The 25,622-nt window shown below is 38.9% G+C and overlaps 1 protein-coding gene and 1 long non-coding RNA gene across 2 annotated transcripts; one reads left to right on the top strand and one right to left on the bottom strand.

Moving 5' to 3' along the window:
* The first annotated feature begins 4,602 nt into the window (after positions 1–4,602).
* On the top strand, positions 4,603–13,863 carry setb (SET nuclear proto-oncogene b). Its single transcript, XM_022220810.2, has 8 exons — positions 4,603–4,823; positions 7,626–7,683; positions 7,774–7,916; positions 8,061–8,164; positions 8,247–8,360; positions 8,688–8,858; positions 11,403–11,537; positions 12,292–13,863. The coding sequence occupies exons 1-8, from the start codon at positions 4,754–4,756 to the stop codon at positions 12,310–12,312; spliced, it is 816 nt and encodes a 271-aa protein (XP_022076502.1). The 5' UTR covers positions 4,603–4,753; the 3' UTR covers positions 12,313–13,863.
* A 216-nt stretch (positions 13,864–14,079) lies between these two features.
* Positions 14,080–19,289, bottom strand: LOC127530858 (uncharacterized). Its single transcript, XR_007937562.1, has 2 exons — positions 14,687–19,289; positions 14,080–14,423 (listed from the first exon to the last, which is right to left on the bottom strand). It is a non-coding gene; the product is annotated as an uncharacterized LOC127530858 (long non-coding RNA).
* Between the last annotated feature and the right edge of the window lie 6,333 nt (positions 19,290–25,622).

The following is a 25,622-nucleotide window of genomic DNA, read 5'->3' as shown; positions in this document are numbered from 1 at the left end:
TTTTTTCCTCACCCTGAAGTTTGTCACACTACTGTGGCCCAGAGGAGATCAATCTTGATGAAATAAAGCTTTTCAAAACCCATTGAAGACATTTTTTTTTTATGTGTGTATAAACATATATATATATATATATATATATATGAGAGAAAGAGGCTACAACATAGCCTGGTTTTGTATAATGTGATGGTGGTTTTCACTTTTTACTCTGGTAGGCCTAATTCATGTTCTTGATTTGACAAATGTATATCCACCATAGATGAATAAAGCAGCATGTAACACCTAAAACCAAAGTAGGAATACTTTGGAAAAAAGGGGCAACTTCATGTGGAGATGTTTCATCAAACACTCAAACTTTGAATAAAAAAGCAGAAAAAACATGTAGGCCTATAGAGGAGATGTCATTGTTATTAGAGATGATAGTGCTACTGTGCCCTACATTTAAATAAGGGAGAAGACACAAATGAGCTTGTACACAAAATAGTTATCTCATCATTTGGCATCACCTTTGGATTATCATCATGATCAGATTGGACCGCTGGTAAAAGGAAGGTATTCTTTATGGAAAACTGTGGCTGTTGTGTCCTGCTTATTTTAAGACAATCTGTGCCTATTCCTGTTACGTGTTGACTGCACTTTGAGGGTGAAAGAAGAAAGAAACTCAGATATTTCCAAGTATTTACCGCTGGTGGATTCGAACCCACCGCGCAATGAAAAGTGAAACCACATTTAATCTACTTAACTACACTCTAACCACTGATCCACATTTGCACACTGTGACAAGATGTGTAGTGTAATATGATATAGTTTGATTCACGGTTATTCCGGCGTTATTTAAATAAGAAAATTTAAAAAAGGTCTCAATGTATGTCACCGAACAAGAACATCATTGATTACAGATCAAGATGAATTTAATGTGTAACATGCAGTTCACAGGCGTCTTTCTGAAGCTCGTCAGAACCTTCTCTGACATGGAGCTAAAGTAAGCTTGACTGTTAGCCTGCCCCGGACCAGGCTTGTCGCTCTGGCTGAGTTACCATGGTTACCAAGCCAGGCTAGCCCTAAGCCTTGTTGGTGGAACTAAACTCTCACTAAAGTTAGCGAAGTTGACCGAAATAAGTCAGGCTTAGACCTAAGCCAGCTTCGTGGAATTACCCCCCAGGTGTCTTCTGTTAGTTTGCTTTGCGGAACCATTTCTGTATGGCCATTGTTCTACAGCATGTTCACAATATAAAAAACCTCCGTTCAACCACACACAACCTAGCAGTTCTGACTAACCAATATATGTTTTCACTGATTTGCAGATTCAAAACTTTTATCAGTGTAACTGAAAAATAAATACACAGGTGAAAATTACATCTGTTTTTACATGTAAATAAAGAATGCATTTGGATATGTTTTTTTAATGAGTTTATAATCTATGTTTAGCTTTGGATTTAGCTGAGGCTTGTACACAGACTGGAGGGATGAAATCTACTTTGCAAATTGCAGAACAATGAAGACGGCCTCAGAACCTAGAATAGAAAAGAAAAGAACAGAATATGCTTTGTTGTCATTATACAGTGTGTAACGAGATTGGAGAGGTTCACCTATTCAGTGCAAAAGAAATCTTAAACATAGTGCAAACAGTCTATTTACAAATATACAGTATAAATAAGAGTGAATATAAATAACAGAGTGAATGAGACAGTGATGTATATTGCACATTTTACATTATATTGTTGGCTAGGTGTGAGACATGAGACGTGAGAGTTCAGGGTAGTGATGGCTCTTGAAAAGAAGCTGTTTTTTAGTCTGTTTGTCCTCTCTTTAATGCATCTGTAATGCCTCCCAGAGGGCAACAGATCAAAAAGCTGAAAACTGGGATGTGAACTGTCCTTGATCATCATCATTCTGAGCTCTGCTGAGGCACCGGGTTGAGTAGATGTCCATGAGGGAGAGTAGAGGACAACCAACCATCCTCTGTGCTGCTTTGACTGTCTTCTGAAGCCTCGCTCTGTCTGTCTCAATGCAGCTCCCGTACCAGGTGGAAACACAGTATGTAAACCTGCAGCTGAAAGAATAAATGAAAGTTTGGAAACTAGAACGCAACTGAAATAAGTGTGTATGTTCTGAGTGTATGTCCCACTAGGTTATACTTTCTGGTCTTCAGGCAAATAAAATTTTGAGCATTCACGTGTTTCTGTGAAAGACTTAGAAAAAGCTTGAAGAAAATTCTATGGGGCTAGGAAATGAATAAGGACCGTTGCCTTTTCACCAATGGCACAATAGCGACAAATACAGCACTGTAGAACATTTTCACAGAGGAGCTAGTTTTGTTTTATCCCGTGTATTCACTGCATTAAAGTAAACCTATATTACAGAGAGGTTTTTAAAATGATACATTTTACTGAAGATTTGAATCAACATAGCAGAAAATCAGCTGGGTAAAGTCTACAGAAGTGAAAACTCAATGAACCCTGGTGAGAAAGAGCAGATAAGCTCACCAGAGACAGAGAACTCCTGCAGCACCGAGAGTAATAGATCTGAGTTCAGTTCAATTCAATTTTATTTATATAGCACCAATTACAATCAAAATTGTCTCAAGACGCTTTACAGAACCCATATGCTTGATCCCCAGAGCAAGCCCAATGGCGACAGTGACAAGGAAAACACCTTCTTAACAGGGAAAAAAACCTTGAGCAGAACCCGGCTCTTTATGTGGGAGGAACCATCTGCCTGCTGGCCGGGCGGGAGGTACACTATATTGCCAAAAGTATTCGCTCACCCATCCAGGTAATCAGAATCAGATGTTCCAATCACTTTCATGGCCACAGGTGTATAAAATCAAGCACCTAGGCATGCAGACTGCTTTTACAAACATTTGTGAAAGAATGAGTCGCTCTCAGGAGCTCAGTGAATTCCAGCGTGGAACTGTGATAGGATGCCACCTGTGCAACAAATCCAGTCGTGACATTTCCTCGCTCCTAAATATTCCATATTTAACTGTCGGCTGTATTAAAAGAAAGTGGAAGTGTGTGGGAACGACAGCAACTCAGCCACAAAGTGGTGGGCCACGTAAATTGATGGAACGAAGTCAGTGGATGCTGAGGCACATAGTGCGAAGAGGTCGCTAACTTTCTGCAGAGTCAATTGCTTCAGACCTTCAAACTTCATGTGGCCTTCAGATTAGCTCAAGAACAATGCTTCAGCAGAGAGCTTCATGGAATGGGTTTCCATGGCTGAGCAGCTGCATCCAAGCCATACATCACCAAGTGCAATGCAAAGCGTTGGACGCAGTGGTGTAAAGCACACCGCCACTGGACTCTAGAGCAGTGGAGATGTGTTCTCTGGCGTGACGAATGGCGCTTCTCCATCTGGCAATCTGATGGACGAGTCTGGGTTCCACCATCTTGACCACGCGTTGCAGAGATCTGTGATCCACTTCTGTGCAGCTTCCAAACCACGTGGTGAAACAGCCAGTCAGGATACTCTCCGCAGTGGTCCCGTTGTTATGCTTTCTTCACTGTGGAGTTGGTGTGGAGAGATCAGATGAGGTCATCTGTGATTTGTACCCCCAGGTATTTAGTGCCAAACAAGCAGTTTAATTTTACACAAGCGCAAATACTGTTCGACTTAGAGATAACGCAGTTAATACAAAACTTTAATTATATGAAATTCACGAATTTTCCACATTTTGTTCTGACCTTTGTTCTCTTAAGCACAGGTGTCAGTTAAAGGGGAACTTCGTTTTTTTTCAACCTGGGGTCTTGTTTTCATATGTCATTTCATACATGTGAGTGATGGAGAAATGAATTTTTGACATAGCTCCAGTATTTAGCCAGGCAGGCAGCTTCGCAGCTCAGCTCGCACCTCAGCTCGCACCTCAGCTAGCGAAAGTATGGGGCAACTTGTCCCCCCCCCCCCCCCCCCCCGCGTCAAAGTCCGCCCTAACGTGGTCCCACACTGACCGGCTCGGATAGTCTCAACGAGTGTCCCATAACATACCAGAGATGAGAAGTGAACAAAAACCTCCACATTACCTGATTGCTATTTGTTGTGGTCTGTATCCAAATCTCAGGATGCTAGAAAGGAAATCTTGTTCCAAAATCACGCGAAATCATGCGATAACTCGCGCTAAAACACCGGTTTTCGCGCGAGCTATCATGCGATTTCGGAATGAGATTTGCTTTCTAGCGTCCTGAGATTTGGATACAGACCACAACAAATAGCGATTGCCAGGTAATGTGGAGGTTTTCGTTCACTTCTCATCTCTAGTATGTTGTGGGACACTCGTTGAGACTATCCGAGCCGGTCAGTGTGGGGAAAAAAAGCACGTTAGGGTGGACTTTGACGCGGGGGGGCAAGTTGCCCCATACTTTTTTCTAGCTGAGCTGCTAAGCTGCCTGCCTGGCTAAATACTGGAGCTATGTCGAAAATTCATTTCTCCATCACTCACATGCATGAAAAGAGATATGAAAGCAGACCCCAGGTTGAAAAAAAACGAAGTTCCCCTTTAACTGAACTCAACGTATCTTTAAACTGTAGTGCCGTACTCCGGCCCACCGGGGGCAGTAGAGTACCATAAATGTGTTTACCGACCAGGCGCGACACGGGGAACCAGAAACAAGCGTGCGCAGCTGCGCTCAGTCCGCCTCATCGTGGGCTTGAAGACAGGGACTGTGTGTAAGGTGGAAGTAACTTTTGTCCTACAGAGAGGAGTTTTAAACCGCCCGAGATATACATTTGGTCTGAAGAGCCACGGCAAACGATAACCATGTCGGCCTCATCGGCAAAAGTCAGTAGGAAGGAGAATTCAAATCACGACGGAGCGGACGAGACCTCTGGTAACGTTAAGGAATGGCGGTTATCCTGTACAACGCCATTTTCATTTGTTTATCGTCATTTTGTTATTTTCGTTTCAGCGTGATGTGTTTTTTCGAGCTGCAGTGATAAACTGCCATAAATTACTTACCGAATTTTTACGTTTAGCTCCATGTAAACATCGGTGTAAAATGGTGTTGTGCAGGGCATTTAAGTATTGTAACATGCTAGCATGGGCTAACCGTTTAGCTTGAGCAGGTAGCTAGCTGACGGTTTACATTAGCTCCCTAGCGTCAGTTCATGAGCACGAAGGAGGCCGGTGTTTGCTTTGCATACACTGCATTCAGTTGGGTGTACAGTTATTGTTTGTGCAGACATTTTGGAAGGTATGTTTCAGATGGGCTGTGTAGAATTCATAAGCGTTTCCTCACCCTTGTAGCTGCACCTCCTCAATCGATTATTTGCCCATATTGTTAACAAGTGTAAAATTCACTGGTTTGCATTTCCTAACTAAGGCCAGACACCGATAACATTCACGTCCTTTTTTTCAATGCAGCATGCATGCGACCTTTTATTCGTGGGAATTATTTGCTGAGTACAAGCACATTATGTTCACTTTGTTGGCTAAAATGACCTTATAAGGCGATATCCTGCGTGTTAACGTGTGTTTAACATGCATAAAGAGGTATGTGTCGACATCGAAGTATGCTATTATCAGTGGGAGGCAGATAGCGTTTTGCAGCAAGACAGTGTGAAGCCCCTCATTCAAACAAGGCCGCCTTTAGCAGCAACAGGAAGCTGCAGACTGCAGGAGGCAGAGGGTCTGCGATCCAGCAGTAACCGAAGTGGAAGGTACTCGAAACGCACAGATCCTGATGTCCCTCGGTTTTGGGGTCACGCATCGGTACAGATTAAACAAATATAACATAAATTTTGTATTTATTTGAGTAAATTAAACATTTTACTTAAAGTATTTCATTTGCTATTTATTTTCCCAGCACACAAATGCTGTCATGCTGTGAATGAGAGAAATAAAAAAAACTAAGACAAATATCAGCATTTCATGAGGATAAAGTTTAACTGTGTTCCCTTCTGCATACTCCACTTGCATAGTTATGCTACATTCTCGGTTACTTTTTTAACTCATACATGTACAGTAGGGCAACATTCCATGTATTCACACTACTGTCAAGCATGCACACACTAATCGTTGCACTGACACAGATTTTGGGCTGTACGTGGATTGTCTTGGACATTCTTCAAGACTTGGGGAGATATTGAAATGTGCCCCATGCATGTTTGTGGCTGTGGAAAGTACTTCCAATGAAATACTGTAATTTTAAATACAGTACTTTGGCTCAGCCTTGTGGCACAGTCATATGGCATTTCACTGGCCATACTGTATGAATCTTGAATCTCTGATTCAGCCTCCACTCTCCATCTTTGGTCTCTGCTCTGCTCTCAAGCAGTGTGACAGTACTATCTGACTGGATACACATCACAAATAATAGCCAGCAACACTGACAGATAAATGTTAAAGTTAATTATTTTAAATTTCCATACATAAAATTTAAAACTAACAATGACATATCAACAAAGTTTTGTGTTGAAAATTATGTGGTTTTAAATTTTGACAGCAAGATTGTATTTTTGCTGCAAATATATGCTCCTTGTAAATGTTGTCTGTTGGTCTCCTTGAATACTAGTAACCAGCTTTGGCCCAGAAAAAAAATCATATCCATTAATCTCTAGTATGTAGTTGATAGTTGAGCTGAATCATGTGGGGGAAAAAATAAAATAAAAATCCTATTGTGATTACCTTGACGGATATTAAGACGTGACAGGGATTTTAGTGTAAACAGTAATTTCTGCATTTTTCTACTGAAAAAAATGGATTATATTTCTTTCTGCACTCTTTATCAAACAAACATGTTTTTGTATGTCTGTAAGTTATGATTTGTAGGCTGGAAAATATCTGTAGCACTGTACTCCATTGATTGTGTGTTGTGACGCATTTCACCTTTATCAGAAAACTGCAGCTCTAGTGATTTAGTTATTGCACTTCTCCACAATATTATTTAAAAAAATGTTGATTTTTGCACTATTTGACAGTCTGATATGTAGCCCTGTAGGGCCATCCATTGATGTTGAGAACCCTCTAATGACTTTTTCACCATGAATCTAAATCTGTTGGTGTCTAGTTTTTTGAGACTGGTATTAGTATAAATTTCCATTTCACCAACTGGGAAATTAGGATCTAGTAACGTCCCTAATTCACACACATTTGCAATTTTATTGTATTTATTTCTGTAATTCTGTGTAACTCTTAAACCATACATCAGGCCACAATTGTCTTGGTTGCCATGTAGCTTGAGGAAAGCCATGTTTCTCATGAGGGATACATAATGCCATCAGCATGTCATCAGAATTAGCAGATAGTCTTTTAAAATGAAATGGCAGCAATGTCCCAAAATGAATAATATAAATGGCATGTTTGCTTGAGAAGCATCATCTACCAACCATGCTAAAAAAAAACAACATAATTTTGCTTTTAAAATGTTGCATCAAAATAGATGTAACATTTTTTTAACTTACAGGTTTTACATTTTTCTTTTTTATTACAGGGAATGTGTACATTTGAAAAGAGACTTGAGATTTTCTGCAGTTAGGTGGAAAAAATATGCTTGTGTATCAGTACTACAAATTTAACTAATTGAGTTGGAAAATATCAGTCAAAATCCACTATTGATCATCCATATTTGTTGTTATTTGCACTTTATATTTCCAGAATCTTAAATTAAAAACTCATTTCCTCGTCCTTTCAGAAAAAGAGCAACAAGAAGCAATTGAACACATTGACGAAGTACAGAATGAAATTGACAGGTGAGTTTGAATCTTGTGTATTAGCACTGAAGACTAGATGTATGAAAATAGTTGTGTAATTGACATGTTTCTGTCTTCTTTCCCCAACAGACTGAATGAACAGGCGAGTGAAGAAATATTAAAAGTAGAGCAGAAGTACAACAAATTACGCCAACCGTTCTTTCAGAAGCGATCAGAACTCATAGCCAAAATCCCCAACTTCTGGGTCACAACATTCGTCAACCATCCACAAGGTAAAATTTACTCGTTACAGAAATCATCATCTGCGTAGGAAACACATATATGGTTTTAAGTGCTTTTCAGATGTCGCTCTGGAAAATGCACATAAAATTGTGCAATCTAAATGTATGTGACTGGCTGCTGTGTTTGATCTGTAGTTTCAGCTCTTCTTGGGGAGGAGGATGAGGAAGCACTTCATTACTTGTCGAGGGTTGAGGTCACCGAGTTCGAGGATATCAAGTCCGGCTATAGAATAGATTTTGTGAGTTGTTGGGTTTATTTTTTATTCATATGTTCTGTAAATGGCATGCCATTATCTGATGCGTGTGTTCTCTTTTCTGTAGTATTTTGATGAGAATCCATACTTTGAGAACAAAGCTCTCTCCAAAGAGTTTAATGTAAACGAGAGTGGAGACCCCGTTTCCAAATCAACTGAAATCAAATGGAAAGCTGGAAAGGTTGGTTTGCTTTTTTCTCCCTTGCCTGGTGTGTATAAGGATTAAAATTGTTGGGTTTTGGTATTAGGAAAATACCATGGGCACTCCTCACAGCAACAGCAACTAACAAACTATTAAGCAGCGTAATGAATTACTAAAACTACCGCAATTGTCCTAATTTCATCAACCTAAAGAGAAGGGAAAAATTTTATTTACTAAATATCAACTCAACCAATAACCTGCTGTGTATTTGTTTTTTGCCAGTGTAAGAATGTTTTCAGGTATTCTTCCATGAATTTTTGTAGCTTCAAATCCTGACTCGACACATTCTCGCCCCTCCCTCTCCAGGACCTGACAAAGCGTACTGGTCAGACACCGAACAAAGCTGGGAAGAAGAGGCAGCATGAGGAGCCAGAGAGCTTCTTCACCTGGTTTACTGACCACTCAGACGCAGGAGCTGATGAGTTAGGAGAAGTGATCAAAGATGATATTTGGCCTAATCCTCTGCAGTACTACCTGGTAAGACAATAAGGAGAGCCATAAATTTCAGACGGTAGTACCATGAAACAAGTTTGACATAGCCAGGCTGAAGTGTTTTTGCAGGTTGGTAAATACAGCTGTAAAAGACACAGGCATAAATGCCTTTTAGCTACTGTTACACCATATCTGGTTAAGGAGATGATTTCAGTTATGGGGGTATTATTGTATCAAAACTATTTGTCAATACAAATCGAGAGTTGTCTGTTTGTATTTCAATCCATGTGTCCGAAGTGAGATTTGTCAATGTGTAAAAGAATTTGTCAATGCGAACCGGACTCTTCAAAAGTCGTCTGAAAATTTGTCCGTCTGTAAATAGGTTTTCAAATGTGTAAAAAATCTGCCAATCTGTATTAAAATTTGTACATGTAATAAGATTTGTCCATGCGTAAAAGGAGTTGTCAATGCGTACAAAGACATTCGTAGTTGAAAAATTTACGTATTGCACTACACATCAGCAGAAAATACAGACAACTCACCAGTTACGAGTCGTTCGGTTTCACAATTGGCTTATATATTTCACGTGACTTTTGCTACACTTCTGCCGTGAGTGAGATTCGTATCTGAAAAACATTTGGGTTTTAGCTCACTGACCTCAGCCTCACAGGCTCGTCCATGGTGGCTGCCTTCCGCATAGATATGAAGATATGTACCTGCAGTATTATATTTTTAGAAGGTATGACATGACAAGATGGAGCCCCGATCGCACATCGTGAGTACATATTAATGTTTTTGCAGTTTGTATATTTAAACAGGCTATTGCTGAGCCTTCTAAAAATATATAATACTGCAGGTACATGTGAACAACTTACATTTGCTGAGTTTAGGTCGCTGAGCAAACTCTTTCATGAAGACACCCTGCCCTGCCCCACAATGTCGCGAACGCTCAAAGACTCTGAGGCATAGCGCCGCCTGATGCCTTGCAGACGGCGAGAACTGCCGAGGTACAGGGCAGCAGAGCGGAAGGCAGCCAGCATGGACGAGCCTGTGAGGCTAAGGTCATGGAGCTAAAACCCAACATTTTTCAGATACGAATCTCACTCACAGCAAAAGTGTAGCAAAAGTCACGTGAAAATAAAACAGCCATTTGTGAAACCGAACGGCCAACTGGTGAGTTGTCTGTATTTTCTGCTGATGTGTAGTGGGATACATAAATTTTTCAACTACGAATGCCTTTGTACGCATGAACAACTCCTTTTTCCTCTGGACAACTCCTTTTATGCATGGACAAATCTTATCACATGTACAAATTTTAAAACAGATTGGCAGATTTTTCACATTTGAAAACCTATTTACAGACGGACACATTTTCAGATGACTTTTGAAGATTCCGGTTCGCATTGACAAATCTCAGTTCACATAGACAAATTCTTTTACACATTGAAAAATCTCACTTCGGACACATGGATTGAAATACAGACAACTCTCGATCCGCATTGACAAATAGTTTTGCTACAATAATACCCCCATATTCAGTTAGCGTGCTGAAGAGACCTGAATTCAAGTCAATGCTTCAAAAATTAGTTAAACAGCAGGACTTGCCAAAACCTACTTCTTCGAAGCTGCTGTTAGGAAAATGCGCAACACAGTTAAGGCATCAGTTCAAGCTTGAGGATGTTGACTATTTCTCTGTCACAACTGATACGTGGTTAATTGTTACTATGACTCCTTATTAGTGTAACAGTACATTACCTGATCATAAACTGGGCTCTTACACCACAATGCCTCTAAACAATGTCTATGCCTCAGAACCATACAGCTGATAATGACAAAAATGAGTCGCTGCCAACTTGTTCACTGCTCTCTTGTCTTATTGATAAAGGACAGATTCTTTTCATCCAGGTACCACTCATCAAATAAGTGGCACAGATGTACTTTGATATTTCAGAATTAATTTACACCTTTTTTATCATGTTATGTGGTACTACCAAACAGTAAATGGCTGAATGCTAACAGCACCTGTTGCCTAACAGCAGCGTACAGGTTATCAAATATGTTGTTTTGCCTGGAAAAATGGCCCCATGCCCAACAGGTTTTCACTGTCCATCATCTTACTGGTTGCTTATCAGAAGCATGAAACGATAATGATTATCAGATTTACACAGCTGACACCAGTACCACATGATGTTTTTAATTGATTCTACTTTGAGGTTGATATCAGAGGAAAATCGCCACTGTGGCTCAGGTTTTCCACTAATTGCAAGGGTAGTTCAATCCCTAGTTCCTCTGCGTACCTTGGGCAAGACATTGAACCAGTGACTCTCAGTGGCAGGCAAGAACCTTGCATGGCAGCTCTGTTGCTGTTAGTGTGTGAATGTGTGTGGAATGAGTGAATGGGAAACATTGTAAAACACTTTGAATAGCACAAAGGTTGAAAAGTGCTTTTTAAGTGTAGACCATTTCCAATGTAAATGTAGTGACTAGTGGTTGGGATGGTGAGTTGGTGGCCTGACTCTGGATTTGCTTCCAGTGGTCCTTTTACACTGAAGCATTAAGGTATTTAACCTTTCTGTGGATGTTTCTAAGGTCCCTGACATGGAGGATGAGGAAGGTGATGGTGATGATGATGACGATGAAGAGGAGGGCCTGGAAGACATTGATGAAGGGGAAGAAGAAGAGGGTGAAGATGAAGATGAGGATGGTGATGGAGAAGATGGAGAGGTAAGGAACAAAAGATACCTCATCTGCCCATTCACTTGAATGTTAAAGTGTTGGAATATGTTGCACATTTTGTTCGTTGCAGGAGTTTTTTTTCTTTAGTTTCATTCAATACGATGAAACCTGCTGTAAACAGCGACTAGTGGTGCTACAACAGCTGGAAGCTCATCTACCAGTATCAGTGTGAGCAACAGCTTAAAGCAATTACTTTCTAATTGGGCTGTCCATTTATTAATGGATTTGGTGCTTGTATGGGTCAAGATCATGCCAATTGTTTGGCTCTGTTAAAACACTGACAGGAATATTTTAAACTATTGAATTGTTTGAAAAGATTTTTTCTACAAAGCTTTGAATTTATAACAAATATTTTTCTTCCATACCACTGCTTCATTGTTGCGTCATAATGTCAGTCAGCAATCAAAGCTACGGTTTCAGATGATGGCAGCAGCTGTAGAGTTCTGAGTAGACCCAAGGTTTTCAAAGAATGTGAGTAGTTTAAATAATAAAAAAAGGTTGTTTGTCCACTGTAAAGTTTCTGTGATATACCACAACAGCACAGCATGCACCTGAAGAGAAAAAAAACAAATTGTGTGGATGCACTTTACATGTTTGCTGCTACAATACTCGTTAGTGGCAGTCCTACAGTGAACTTCATTTGGTGATCGCGGCAGATGCCCTTTCTAATAGTAACTGAAATCACTTCCGAAATGTTTTTCGTGGAAAAATTACTGTAATATCTTCTTCCTTTTTTTTGCAGGATGATGGCGAAGATGATTAAACATTTCAGCCAACACCTTTTCCCAGCCCTCCCTCTTTGATCATCCTACAACCCACGGGAGCAACGTATTTAGTTTTTTTTGTTTTTTTTTTTCCTTTTGGGGGGGCGGGGCGGGGCGGGTTGTTAAAAAAAAAAAGAAAGAAAGAAAAACAGGGGAAAAAAAAGAAACCTTTCCTGTGTGTCGTCAGCCTGTCTGTCCTCTTCCTCTGCAGCCACAGTCTATCCATAATGTCAAAAGACCAGCTCATATGCAGTAGGTCTGCAGTGGGGGTGGAGGTGTCGGCGGCTCTTTGGAAGTCTCACCTGTCATTGTTTCTCTACATCTCCCAAAGACATGCAAAAGAATAAAAAAATTTGTAGCATTCTGCACGTCATCTTACGTAGATTTAAAATACGTACAATAGCAATTTGTTTGTACAATTAAATGACAGTTTCTGTTAAAGTTGTGAGTTCAATAAAAATAAGCCATGGTGCAGTGATAACTTAATCATAGCATCCTTAGCCACTATATATATATATATATATATATATATATATATATATATATATATATATAAAAATGTATATTATAATATATCCAGTGGAGGGGGGTACTGAGGCTTATTAGAAGCTGCATTTTCCTTTGTGACTTACTGTACTAATGGAACTGATTGAAAGCACCAGCTTGTTCCTTTCAACTGTTGTAAATGTTTTGGGATATACATGTATCTTGGTAAGCCAGTTGTTAATTGTACACAGTTTAAGGGGGTTGTGTGGTGGGGCAGCGGGGCTTCGACACCAACTCTGGACTTCTGTTAAATAAATTTTCATTATCTTGTTTTTCAGGCACCCACAACAAAGTTTGAACTGTAAATTTTTTTATAAAACAGAAAATTAAAATTTCAAGCTCTGCTTAACATTGTGAGATGGGGAAAGAAAAAAAAAGCTCTGTGGTATCCCCTGTGGAGTCTGCAGTGTTTCTCCTTTTCCACAGGAAACCTGTTCACATTCAGTTAAGTGTACCAATTGCTTTGTTACAATAAATAAATGTATACATGATGTTTGGAGCAGTTTGGTCACATTTGGACATTTCAGCTGAAGCTATTGCTAGTTTGACCCCACAAGCAGACCCCTTGTTGCTTACAAGCTTGCTGTCATTAGACCTGTCCATGAGTCAGGCATTTAGACTTTTGAAATGTCAAAAATTTTAAATTATTTACCAAATGCGAAAAGGTTTTTATAGTAATATTGGAAGTATTTTTGATGTTCATTGAAGTTGGTCTGTATTCTTTGACAAAACCAAACAGTCCCACCAGACAGCTGGACAGCTTCAATTTGTGGTCTTGCTCATGGACCGTGCAGTCTGCTGTGGGTCCAGGGAGTGGATGCACGCAATCTTAAGGAAAATATGTTATGGTTTGTGATGTTGAACTTAATGGAAGCTACTGGCTCTCTAATGTGACCTTTGTTAATTATCTGTGTAATTAGCTCTGTCCCGTTGTTAAATATCTCCCGCCTTGCTGCAAGTGGGTTTTAAAATAAACCGTTTGGGCTGACTCAGGTTTAAAACAATGTTGTGTTGATTTTTTTTCTTCTTAAAATTAATATTCATTTGCAGTTTGACCAGTGGGGTGGCAATATTCCTAAAATATTGTCTAGAATCAAAGTGAACACATGGCAGAGCTATAACAATGTGTTGTTGCTTATCTTGGTAATAGTCTCAGGGCTGTACACTTAGCTTTTTCAGTAGGAGCACAGGTGCTCCTAAATGAAAAAATTTAGGCGCTATGAATTTTCACTATGAATTGCACAATTTTATTAACATTCATACAACAAGCCAAGCAGTAGGCTCAGTTATTGAACACAGAACATCCCTGTCCCACATCTTTTTGTATTCAAGTCGCCTGGCACGCTTGGCTGAGTTCATCCAGTGGTCCACAGCAGGACTTGGATCAAAGTCCTCAAGACATGGCCCCTCCAAGCTGATCCTCATGAGGTCTTCGGTGATGGAGACTGCAAGGCTGCTTCTTTTGGAGCCCTTTATGCGGTTCTGCGCAGAGAAGCCCCTCTCGCACTGGGCAGCTGAAATGGGCAGCCAGCACCATCAGCAGCTGCACCAACTGCAGTATGTTCTAGGGAGAATAAAGATAGGCCTTACTTATCTATAACCACCAAAATAATAGAAGAGCAGCAGTAGTGTGGCCTGTTTTGTTGCTTTTTAGGTGGGTGAACTGTTCATACTTGTATCACATAGACTATAGCTAGATAGTTTTGTTGTAGTGGGTACTGAAATATTTCAGCATTTTCAGTAGGTTTACTGGGTATGCCTGAGACTACACCACTAGGGGGCAGCCTACAAACCCAGCACTGTTGGCTTCATAGATATATGGCTTACCTTGTAATCCTCCCTGTATGGCTCCTTGGTCAGCATGGTCTCCTACAGGCCACTGTAGGACTTGTCCTTGAAGTTTTGACTCATATGGGCGTGCCTACGGAGACACTAAGCTAGTGGGGGCAAAGTTTCAGTGTTTTCCATTGATGTGTACTGCACGAAAATTAAAACAAGAAGAATGCCGGCTCATTGTGCAGCATACAGTTGCACACTACGTCGGACGATCAAGACAAGAAACTTGGAATAACTTTCCACAGGTAAGAATAGTTTTGGGCTCGTTTTTCATGATTAAATCTTGTTGAGGGTCTATGAGAGCTAACTAGTTAGCCATTAGCAAAATACTAACACGAGCTAACAGCTGGACAACCAAATAGCAGACGATTAATAGTAGCTGTAGTATAGTTGTACAAGCAGTAGTAGTAATACCAAAAGTACAAGCAGCAGTAGTAGTATAAGTAGCTGTTAGAGTCGTAGACGTAGTATCAGCATGTGTAATAGTATTACAAGTTGTAGTAGCAGTGACAGTATCCGCAGCAGTAGTTGGTGTACACTAGTAGTCGCATTACTATTAATACCACCAATACTACCAATTGTAGTTATAAAGCCTAACTCATATATATCCAGATTAGCATCTATGTTCTTCCTCCAAACCCATTTTATGATTGGGAATATAGGCAATTCTTTAGGACTGCTTTCAAATAATTGAAATGTTACCAAACAATGTTATACTTATCAAATTAAATAACTTTGGTCTCCAGTATATTGGCTAATTCAGTTATTTGTACTTAATTTATTAGCATGATTTCTTTATAAATATGTTGTGTACATACTTATTTACTTCTCTGTCTACTTTTTTCTTTACTCCATGTAACTTTCCCAAAGACTGTGGGTTGAGGAAGAAGTGGGAAGCAGCTCTGAGGAGAGAGGGGTTTGCTGCAAATATATAACAGCCCAGAGAGATATATATAAATAAATAATATTGAATATTAATAATTCTGTTGTTTATTGTAATTGTGGTTGTCTTTTCGTTTCTTTTTTCTTTGTTGCATTTATTGAGATAATTTGTCCTTGTTCCTCATTACTGTAGCATTGCTGTAACTACCTATAATTATAAATTTCTATTCATATTTTGTACTGTGACTTTTATAGATGCCGAATCGTGATCCATGCAGGAGTGGATGGATTGGCAGGGTGTCTTCATGAAAGAGTTTGCTCAGCGACCTATAAACTCAGCAAATGTAAGTTGTTCACATGTACCTGCAATATTATATTTTTAGAAGGCTCAGCAATAGCCTGCTTAAATATACAAACTGCAAAAACATTAACATGTACTCGCTGTGTGCGATCGGGGCTCCATCTTGTCCAGACCCTGCCCCACAATGTCGCGATCGCTCAAAGTCTCTGAGGCATAGCGCCGCCTGATGCCTTGCAGATGGCAAGAACTGCCGAGGTACAGGGCAGCAGAGCGGAAGGCAGCCAGCATGGACGAGCCTGTGAGCCTGAGGTCAGGGAGCTAAAACCCAACATTTTTCAGATACGAATCTCACTCACGGCAGAAGTGTAGCAAAGGTCATGTGAAAATAAAACAGCCAATTGTGAAACTGAATGACTCGTAACCGGTGAGTTGCCTGTATTTTCTGCTGATGTGTAGTGGGATACGTACATTTTTCAACTACGAATGCCTTTGTACGCATGGACAACTCTTTGTACGCATGGACAAATCTTATTACATGTACAAATTTTAAATTTTCAGACGACCTTTGAAGATTCCGGTTCGCATTGACAAATCTCAGTTCACATAGACAAATTCTTTTACACATTGACAAATCTCACTTCGGACACATGGATTGAAATACAGACAGACAACTCCCGATTTGCATTGACAAATAGTTTTGCTACAGTAATACCCCCATAGCCGTGGATCTGCTACAGTATATGGAGAGGTCAGAGGAACGGTTCTTGGAATAGATCAAAAGAGACCAAGATGTGACCTCTGCCATGCTCAGAACATCCAGAGGATGGATAAAACTTTGGTTGGACTGATGGGATGCATGGTGTCGGTGCTGGAGTGACTGTCTCAGAAAGAAACTGCATTGTCGACTACTGCCTTTTCTAGAAAATAAATCTTTTTTTGTAAATTCCTTTTTAGTTATTTAACTTCACCTGTTTTGTATTTTACTCATGCACTTCGGGTGAATAAACAGAAAATTTGTGATGAAAGATGCAAATTTTGTCTATAATCTACAGAGACTTTATTCAGTGTTCAGTGCACACTTTTGTTACACACATTTTGACAGATAATTGTTTGTGCTTTTCAAGTAGATTTTAGTCAGAAACATATCAGTAGCATATGTTGTTGTTTTTTTTACTGTTACACCAAGCTAGGTAGATAAACTGCACTATTGCAGCAGATTTAGTTTTGAAGTGTGCTTACATTACGTGTCTACATACACTACTCACAAATAGTTATTCAACTTTTGGGTGAAATTTATGGAAAATGTAAAAAGTTCATGCCGTAGTGATATATCATAAAAATAGGGCATTTAAGTAGAAACATGCAATAGCAATTTCCTCATGTCAGAAAATTTTATTGAATCAAAAGCTAACAACAGTGGAGGGTATATCACAATAAAAATGTCTCATGACAGTTCGGATAGAAATCCAGTACAATTGTGTCCAACCAATGGCGTGATCGTGGATCTGTCCAGGCAACAGCTGATCTCTGCCTCGTAATTAGCCTTAAGACCAGCTACAAAGATAAACATAGATATTATCATTATAATCAACATATGGCGTGTGTTTAATGTCTACGTAGTGGATGCAAACATAGTCGAAGCTAAGTAACTAAGCTAATGCTCACACGTTCAGTGTTCAGAATCAAAACATCTCTAAAAATTATCTGTCTTCTTAAATGTAGTCGCTGTTGCCTGTGACAACGATGAAGACGGATAGCTAATCTGAAGAGAAAACGTCCACTAAGATTCCTGTTTTTGTTTGCCATGTCCCTTCCAGGGCTCCGTAGGAAAAAGTCTGAATATATGGAATGAAACTTTGAATATATGGAATGAAAATCTGAACATTATAGGGTCATTCCGTGTGGTTTCACCAGATGGTGGTTGCCGCACCATTTTCAAATTAGTCCTAAATTTGCATGCAATTAGATAGTCACAAAAGTGCTTTCTATGCAAAATTGTAGGCCTGTAGCTCAAATAGTTTCTGAGTTGTGGGGGTCTGAAATTTTCAGAATTTGGGCTATAAAAAGAACCTATACCTAAGTTATAACTTAGGTATACCTAAGTTATACCATTACACTTTTTGAAGGTAGTCACCTTTAATAACTAACATTTCAAAAAGAACATTACCATTACCAGAAGAAGAGGAGCAGCCCAGCAACTCTAATATTGAAAGCGCCAATACCATTGAAATGACTACTAATACTTGTATCCCAATTTAAAGTACTGAAAAGCAAAAAACGATTTTGACATTACCCATGCCATTTTGAGTAAGAATATCTCAGTAACTACAAATATAACCCTGCTGCTTTTTTGTACAGTGATAGAAAGACAGATGGAACTGTCTTGTAGAAAAATTTGGGGTCTCTGGTACCTGTCCCACACTGAGATTTTTGAGACCAAAAATAGCCAATTAAAAATCTCGTCCAACTTTGGGAGCTCATATTTTCCAAACTGAGGTACCTAGAAAGCTCCAGTTTGCTAAGTTATCACACAAGTTTGTGTAGAATGGAACCCAGGGGTGTTAGAACACTTCTGTGCAGTGGGCGATTCTCATTAAGTCAACCGAAGCTGTGTCTTCAAAGATTTTAGGGACATACTTGACCTGTAACCTGAAATATTTAATTTTTATTGAAAGATCATTACATCTGTTATGTGGCATTGTCCACAGTTTGTTGCCAAAATTGTATTTTTTTTTTTAAACTGATTTTGGAGTTTTAAATTCATTACCGTAATGCGTCCAGTGAAAAATTTAATGGTTTCACCTCAATGTAGCATCATGAATATTAAAGCAATTTTACAGAAAATTATATAAATCTGTTTAAAACGATATTATGTAGCAGATTATGATAAGCTATAATGGTTACCTAAGTTGTTTAAAAAAATATTTGAGGAAAATGGAGTGTCCTAACATGCAGCTTTCATTACCGTTGCACCTTGTTCATGGCCCTGTCATAATCACAGTGTTATTTTAAATAAAGTTATTCTTACCCATAATGCATCACAAAGAACACAAGAGGAAAGATGGCTACAAAGTAAGATTGTTTGGCATTGTTTGATGTTGGTAATCGTTAAGTTTATCGTTACATCTGTCTCCTTCCACACCATAAGTGATCATTACCGTAATGTGTAATATTTCATGTTCTTAAAAAGTCTTCAATTAGATAGTTTACTGTAAAGAAAGTAGTAGAGAGCTGACACTGCTGGTTAAGATTTTTTTTGCTGAGTCATTATAGCATACTGCCATTTTAAGCTAGCTTAGGTAAATGTCATTCATTACCGTAATGCGTAGCTTTCATTATCATGTAATGTAGAGGCCTGTTGCGGTAATGAAAGATAAGATTACGGTAATTAACAGTTTCTTTAAAAAATAAGAAAACATTTAGAATACATAAACTATTCATAAATTTTGTTATTACACAATGATTAAAGTGTTTATTATTGTCCATATTGTTTTACTGACTTAAGCCAACCTAAATTCCTCAAGAACAAAAGAAAGTGAAATAAGAGGGCTGCATCAAGAGCTCGGGTGGAGAAACAGACAAAATTTATATAGTATAGAAAAAAAGAAAGAGAAAGGTAGGCCTAAATAAGGAAAGAGAACAGCAGAACACACATTTATGAATCTGTGTGTGACTGCAAAGCTGCCTTCACGTGATCAGCAATAAAAACACTTTGTTGATCTCTACCTAGTGGTGAGCGAAGCACAAACCGCTGATCAAGTGAAAACAGCTTAAGAACAGTCCCACACACACACACACCATTGCACTTTTTAACGGATACTTCTCATTTAACAGATATCAAAAACGCAAGGAAAAAGGGTTGCTGAAGGCAGCAGCAGACCTGACACCCAGACAGCTGCAGAAGCAAAGAAAAAAATGGAGAGAAAATTCGAATAGATACAACAAAAATAAAAGAGCTATCCAAAACATAACAAACGAAATCCCTTCCTCAGCTAGGCTTGCGCTAGCCGATCGCCACAACGCCATTGGCGCATCGTTTTGCTGGATGGCGCAGTCATTCTGAACCGTGTGAGCCACAGTGGCGCTCTATTTTTCTTGTAAAAAGCAACAAAAAAGGGTTCAACTTACTTTTTCATGAAAACGCCCGAGCGATAATATAAGAAAAACAAACCTTTTCTCTCAGCAGGCATCGGAAATGGTTGGAGCCACCTGAATCTTGATCATGCGCCCGGGTCATGACCCGCTCTCGGCCAATCACAGAAAAGCATGCTATTTTTACTGTGTGAAATCTCTGAACGGTGTGCCACAAGGTGAGTCATTTGTGATCAGGAAAAGCAAGAAAGAGGAGGTTTTTGTTGAGTTTATGCTACAGTTGTGAGATATGGTACATAGTGAGGGTTGAAGAATTGGACATAGGAGGAAAAGAAGGTAAATTGGACATGAAATTAATATTTTTATGGGTCAAAAAGTTTTGATCATGAACATGTTTCAGGTACAGGTTTTTAAATGGGCCAAATGCATATATACATGGGAATGTGTCTTCACCCCTGACTGCATGTTTTTATGAAAAGAACATTAAATTTGGATCTGAAAGTTTAGCAAAATGATATAGATTCACACATTGTGATGATATTTATATTCAGGACTTAGACGTAAACATTTCACGTTCGGGGGGGGGGGGTGTAAAAACGATGAAAATAGCAACATGCATACATACAAGTAGAAATAAAATAGTTAAAATAGAACTATTTAATTGAGCTTTTTTTTTTTTTTACCTCAAAATGCACCAGAATGCAGGAAAATGACTCCATTTTTTCCGGTATCACTGACACAGAAATTTGTGGCTTTTTGTGGCTCATTATTATTCTTATAAGTGCGCCACAGTGGCTCTTCATTTAAAATTCCTAGTGCAAGCATAGCTCAGATGATATGGATGAAATAAACCCCATTAACCCTCAACCCCAAGCCCTACCATCCAGGGTCCTGCAACCAACAAATAATAATAATGGGAGGAGAGAGAGGTAAAGAAGAACCCAAAGATCACTGTGGCTGAGCTCCAGAGATGCAGTCGGGAGATAGGAAAAAGTTCCACAAAGTCAACTATCACTGCAGCCCTCCACCAGTCGGGGGTTTATGGCAGAGTGGCCTGACGGAAGCCTCTCCTCAGTGCAAGACACATGAAAGCCCGCATAGAGTTTGCCAAAAAACACATGAAGGACTCCCAGACTATGAGAAATAAGATTCTCTGGTCTGATGAGACCAAGATTGAACTTTTTGCTGTTAATTTTAAGCGGTATGTGTGGAGAAAACCAGGCACTGCTCATCACCTGCCCAATACAATCCCTACAGTGAAATATGGTGGTGGGAGCATCATGTTGTGGGGGTGTTTTTCAGCTGCAGGGACAGGGCGACTGGTTGCAATTAAAGGAAGGATGAATGCGGCCAAGTACAGAGATATCCTGGAGGAAAACCTCTTCCAGAGTGCTCAGGACCTCAGACTGGGCCGAAGGTTCACCTTTCAACAGGACAATGACCCTAAGCACACAGCTAAAATAACAAAGGAGTGACTTCAGAACAACTCTGTGACCGTTCTTGACTGGCCCAGCCAGAGCCCTGACCTAAACCCAATTGAGCATCTCTGGAGAGACCTCAAAATTGCTGTCCACCAACGTTCACCATCCAACCTGACAGAACTGGAGAGGATCTGCAAGGAAGAATGGCAGAGGATCCCCAAATCCAGGTGTGAAAAACTTGTTGCGTCATTCCCAAGAAGACTCATAGCTGTACTACCTGAAAAGGGTGCTTCTACTCAATACTGAACACAGGGTCTGAATACTTATGACCATGTGATATTTCAGTTTTTCTTTTTTAATAAATTTGCAAAAATTTCTAAATTTCTGTTTTTTTCTGTCAAGATGGGTTGCTGAGTGTACATTAATGAGAATTAAAATGAACTTTTTTGATTTTGGCAAATGGCTGCAATGACACAGAGAGTGAAACATTTCAAGGGGTCTGAATACTTTTTGTACCCACTGTATATAGTTGCTTGTTAAGAGATTGGGGAGTTTAGGAGTAGATGGCAATTCATTTTATTGTTTATGTATAATTAAAGTAGTTAAGTTTGAAGTGTTCATTTCCGAAACATTGTTATTCATTACTGTTGCATTTTTTTCATTACCGTATTGTACATTTTTTGATGAATTTTTACAGTTACATTAATTAATCATTCATAATGTGTAATCTTTTAATTAAATGTGAAAGAGCCTTTTCACTATTGTGTTATTGTTTTTTCAGTGTAATGTTTATATACAAAAACACAATGAAAATTGATGTAAAAAATTGTTTCCATGTTACGGAGATGAAATAAATGTTTGCACAAAAATAATATGATTTGTTAGTAATAGATATTTTTTGTGGTACCCACTACCCTTGATCACAAGAAAGTCTTTGTTGTCAAAAAAAAGGCAAAAGAAAGTTTTGTTCTTTCATATTTTGTAATTAAAAACATGTTACGGTAATGAATTTATTTCCTCAAAGTCTCAAGAAAAATGTCTGAAAATACCTAAAAAATGTGAATATAGTTTAGAATTTCAAACTGAATAATGACATGAGATCCTATTTTATAAAAAGAGGTGGAAAAATTGTGTAAATAATGGTTTTTCAATTTCACTAAAAGTTGTACCATGTTCGTGAGAATCGCCCATTTCTAGTACTTTTAAGGTCCCAAACCCCACTCGTGAGTAGGTATCTCTTAATTTTTAGCATTTTTAGCAAGCCCCGATGGCCTGCAGAGTGTAGGGAAACACCTGAGGATGTTTGTGGGGCACTTTCTACATGCATAGGCCTTGTTTACCAACTCACAGCTCTCTGGTATGTCTAGAGGCTGAGAATTAACCACTTAAAGATGCAAAAAACGCTGGCGAGGCTTTTTATAGCCCAAATTCTGAAAATTTCAGACCCCCACAACTCAGAAACTATTTGAGCTACAGGCCTACAATGTTGCATAGAAAGTACTTTTGTGACGATCTAATGGAATGCAAATTTAGGTCTAATTTGAAAATGGTGCAGCAACACCCCCAAGGAATATCTGGTCATTTCACCTGGAATGACCCTATATATATTACGACTATCATTCAATATATATCAACTTTCATTCAATATATTCGTACTTTCATTATATATCATTTTATATGTATATATATATATATATATATATATATCGACTTTCATTCAATATATTCGTACTTTCATTATATACATATCAACTTGCATTATATCAACTTTCATTCAATATATTCGTACTTTCATTACATATATAATTTCCTAAATGGCATGCCATATATATATATATACATATATATATATATATATATATATATATATATATATATATATATATATATATATATATACATATATATATATATGGCAGTGTATATTGGCTCATGGACGTGTATATATATATATATATATATATATATATATATATATATATATATACAGTGCCTTGTGAAAGTATTCGGCCCCCTTGAACTTTTCAACCTTTCGCCACATTTCAGGCTTCAAACATAAAGATATAAAATGTTAATTTTTTGTCAAGAATCAACAACAATTGGGACACAATTGTGAAGTGGAATGAAATTTATTGGATATTTTATACTTTTTTTAACAAATAAAAAATTGAAAAGTGGGGTGTGCAATATTATTCGGCCCCTTTACTTTCAGTGCAGCAAACTCACTCCAGAAGTTCAGTGAGGATCTCTGAATGATCCAATGTTGTCCTAAATGACTGATGATGATAAATAGAATCCACCTGTGTGTAATCAAGTCTCCGTATAAATGTACCTGCTCTGTGATAGTCTCAGGGTTCTGTTTAAAGTGCAGAGAGCATCATGAAGACCAAGGAACACACCAGGCAGGTCCGAGGTACTGTTGTGGAGAAGTTTAAAGCCGGATTTGGATACAAAAAGATTTCCCAAGCTTTAAACATCTCAAGGAGCACTGTGCAAGCAATCATACTGAAATGGAAGGAGTATCAGACCACTGCAAATCTACCAAGACCCGGCCGTCCCTCTAAACTTTCACCTCCAACACGGAGAAGACTGATCAGAGATGCAGCCAAGAGGCCCATGATCACTCTGGATGAACTGCAGAGATCTACAGCTGAGGTGGGAGAGTCTGTCCATAGGACAACAATCAGTCGTACACTGCACAAATCTGGCCTTTATGGAAGAGTGGCAAGAACAAAGCCATTTCTCAAAGATATCCATAAAAAGTCTCGTTTGAAGTTTGCCACAAGCCACCTGGGAGACACACCAAACGTGGAAGAAGGTGCTCTGGTCAGATGAAACCAAAATGGAACTTTTTGGCCACAATGCAAAACGATATGTTTGGCGTAAAAGCAACACAGCTCATCACCCTGAACACACCATCCCCACTGTCAAACATGGTGGTGGCAGCCTCATGGTTTGGGCCTGCTTTTCTTCAGCAGGGACAGGGAAGATGTTTAAAATTGATGGGAAGATGAATGGAGCCAAATACAGGACCATTCTGGAAGAAAACCTGTTGGAGTCTGCAAAAGATCTGAGAGTGGGACGGAGATTTATCTTCCAACAGGACAATGATCCAAAACATAAAGCCAAATCTACAATGGAATGGTTCACAAATAAACGTATCCAGGTGTTAGAATGTTCACAAATGCTGTCCATCCAACCTCACTGAGCTCGAGCTGTTTTGCAAGGAAGAATGGGCAAGAATTTTAGTCTCTCGATGTCTAAAACTGATAGAGACATACCCCAAGCAACTTGCAGCTGTAACTGCAGCAAAAGGTGGCGCTACAAAGTATTAATGCAAGGGGGCCGAATAATATTGCACGCCCCACTTTTCAGGTTTTTATTTGTTAAAAAAGTTTAAAATATCCAATAAATTTCATTCCACTTAACGATTGTGTCCCACTTGTTGTTGATTCTTGACAAAAAATTAAAATTTTATATCTTTATGTTTGAAGCCTGAAATGTGGTGAAAGGTTGAAAAGTTCAAGGGGGCCGAATACTTTCACAAGGCACTGTATATGCATTCACAACTGTGAAAACGTGAATATGCAAGGCTGTGTTGTTTTATCTGATTCCATTTTGTTGTTTTTCACAATAAAGATCAGGGGTGTCAAAGTCATTTTAATCCAGGGGCCACATAAAGCCCAATCTGACCTCCAGTGGGCCCCACAAGTAAAATCACAGCATAATAACCTATAGATAACCACAACTGCAACTTTTCTCCTTTGTGTTAGTTTAAAAAAAAATACATTCTGAAAATGTTCACATTTAATTAACTATCTTTTTACGAAACATTATGAACCTGAAATTTCTTATGGAAAATAAGTTCAATTTCAACAGTAGCCTATTGTGCCTCAGTTCATCATTTGCACATGCATTGTAACTACCAGATCACAGTTTATCTACAAAAACACTAAACATTCAGTATCTGGAACTGAACAATCTAGTATTTCACTTTATGATCAAAACAATTTGTCAAGGTCTAGAAATTATTTTAAATTTACAGTTTTACAAATTTATAATTTACAGTTAGTCGTTTTAATTTTTATCCTTTGTAAAGTCGTCCCGTGCATAGATATACATAGAAAGGCTAGATGGCTGATGGGATTTTCGCCGGCGTCGTCACCGGTCGGCCATCTTACCTAGGGGGACTGTTCCGGAGTGCTCTATAGTAGTGGATGGAAGGTGAGCG

The sequence above is a fragment of the Acanthochromis polyacanthus genome, chromosome 18, assembly GCF_021347895.1.
Source record: "Acanthochromis polyacanthus isolate Apoly-LR-REF ecotype Palm Island chromosome 18, KAUST_Apoly_ChrSc, whole genome shotgun sequence".
Classification (NCBI taxonomy): Eukaryota; Metazoa; Chordata; class Actinopteri; family Pomacentridae; genus Acanthochromis; species Acanthochromis polyacanthus.
Note: the sequence above shows the minus strand (reverse complement) of the source record. Positions and strands in the feature narration are given on the sequence as shown.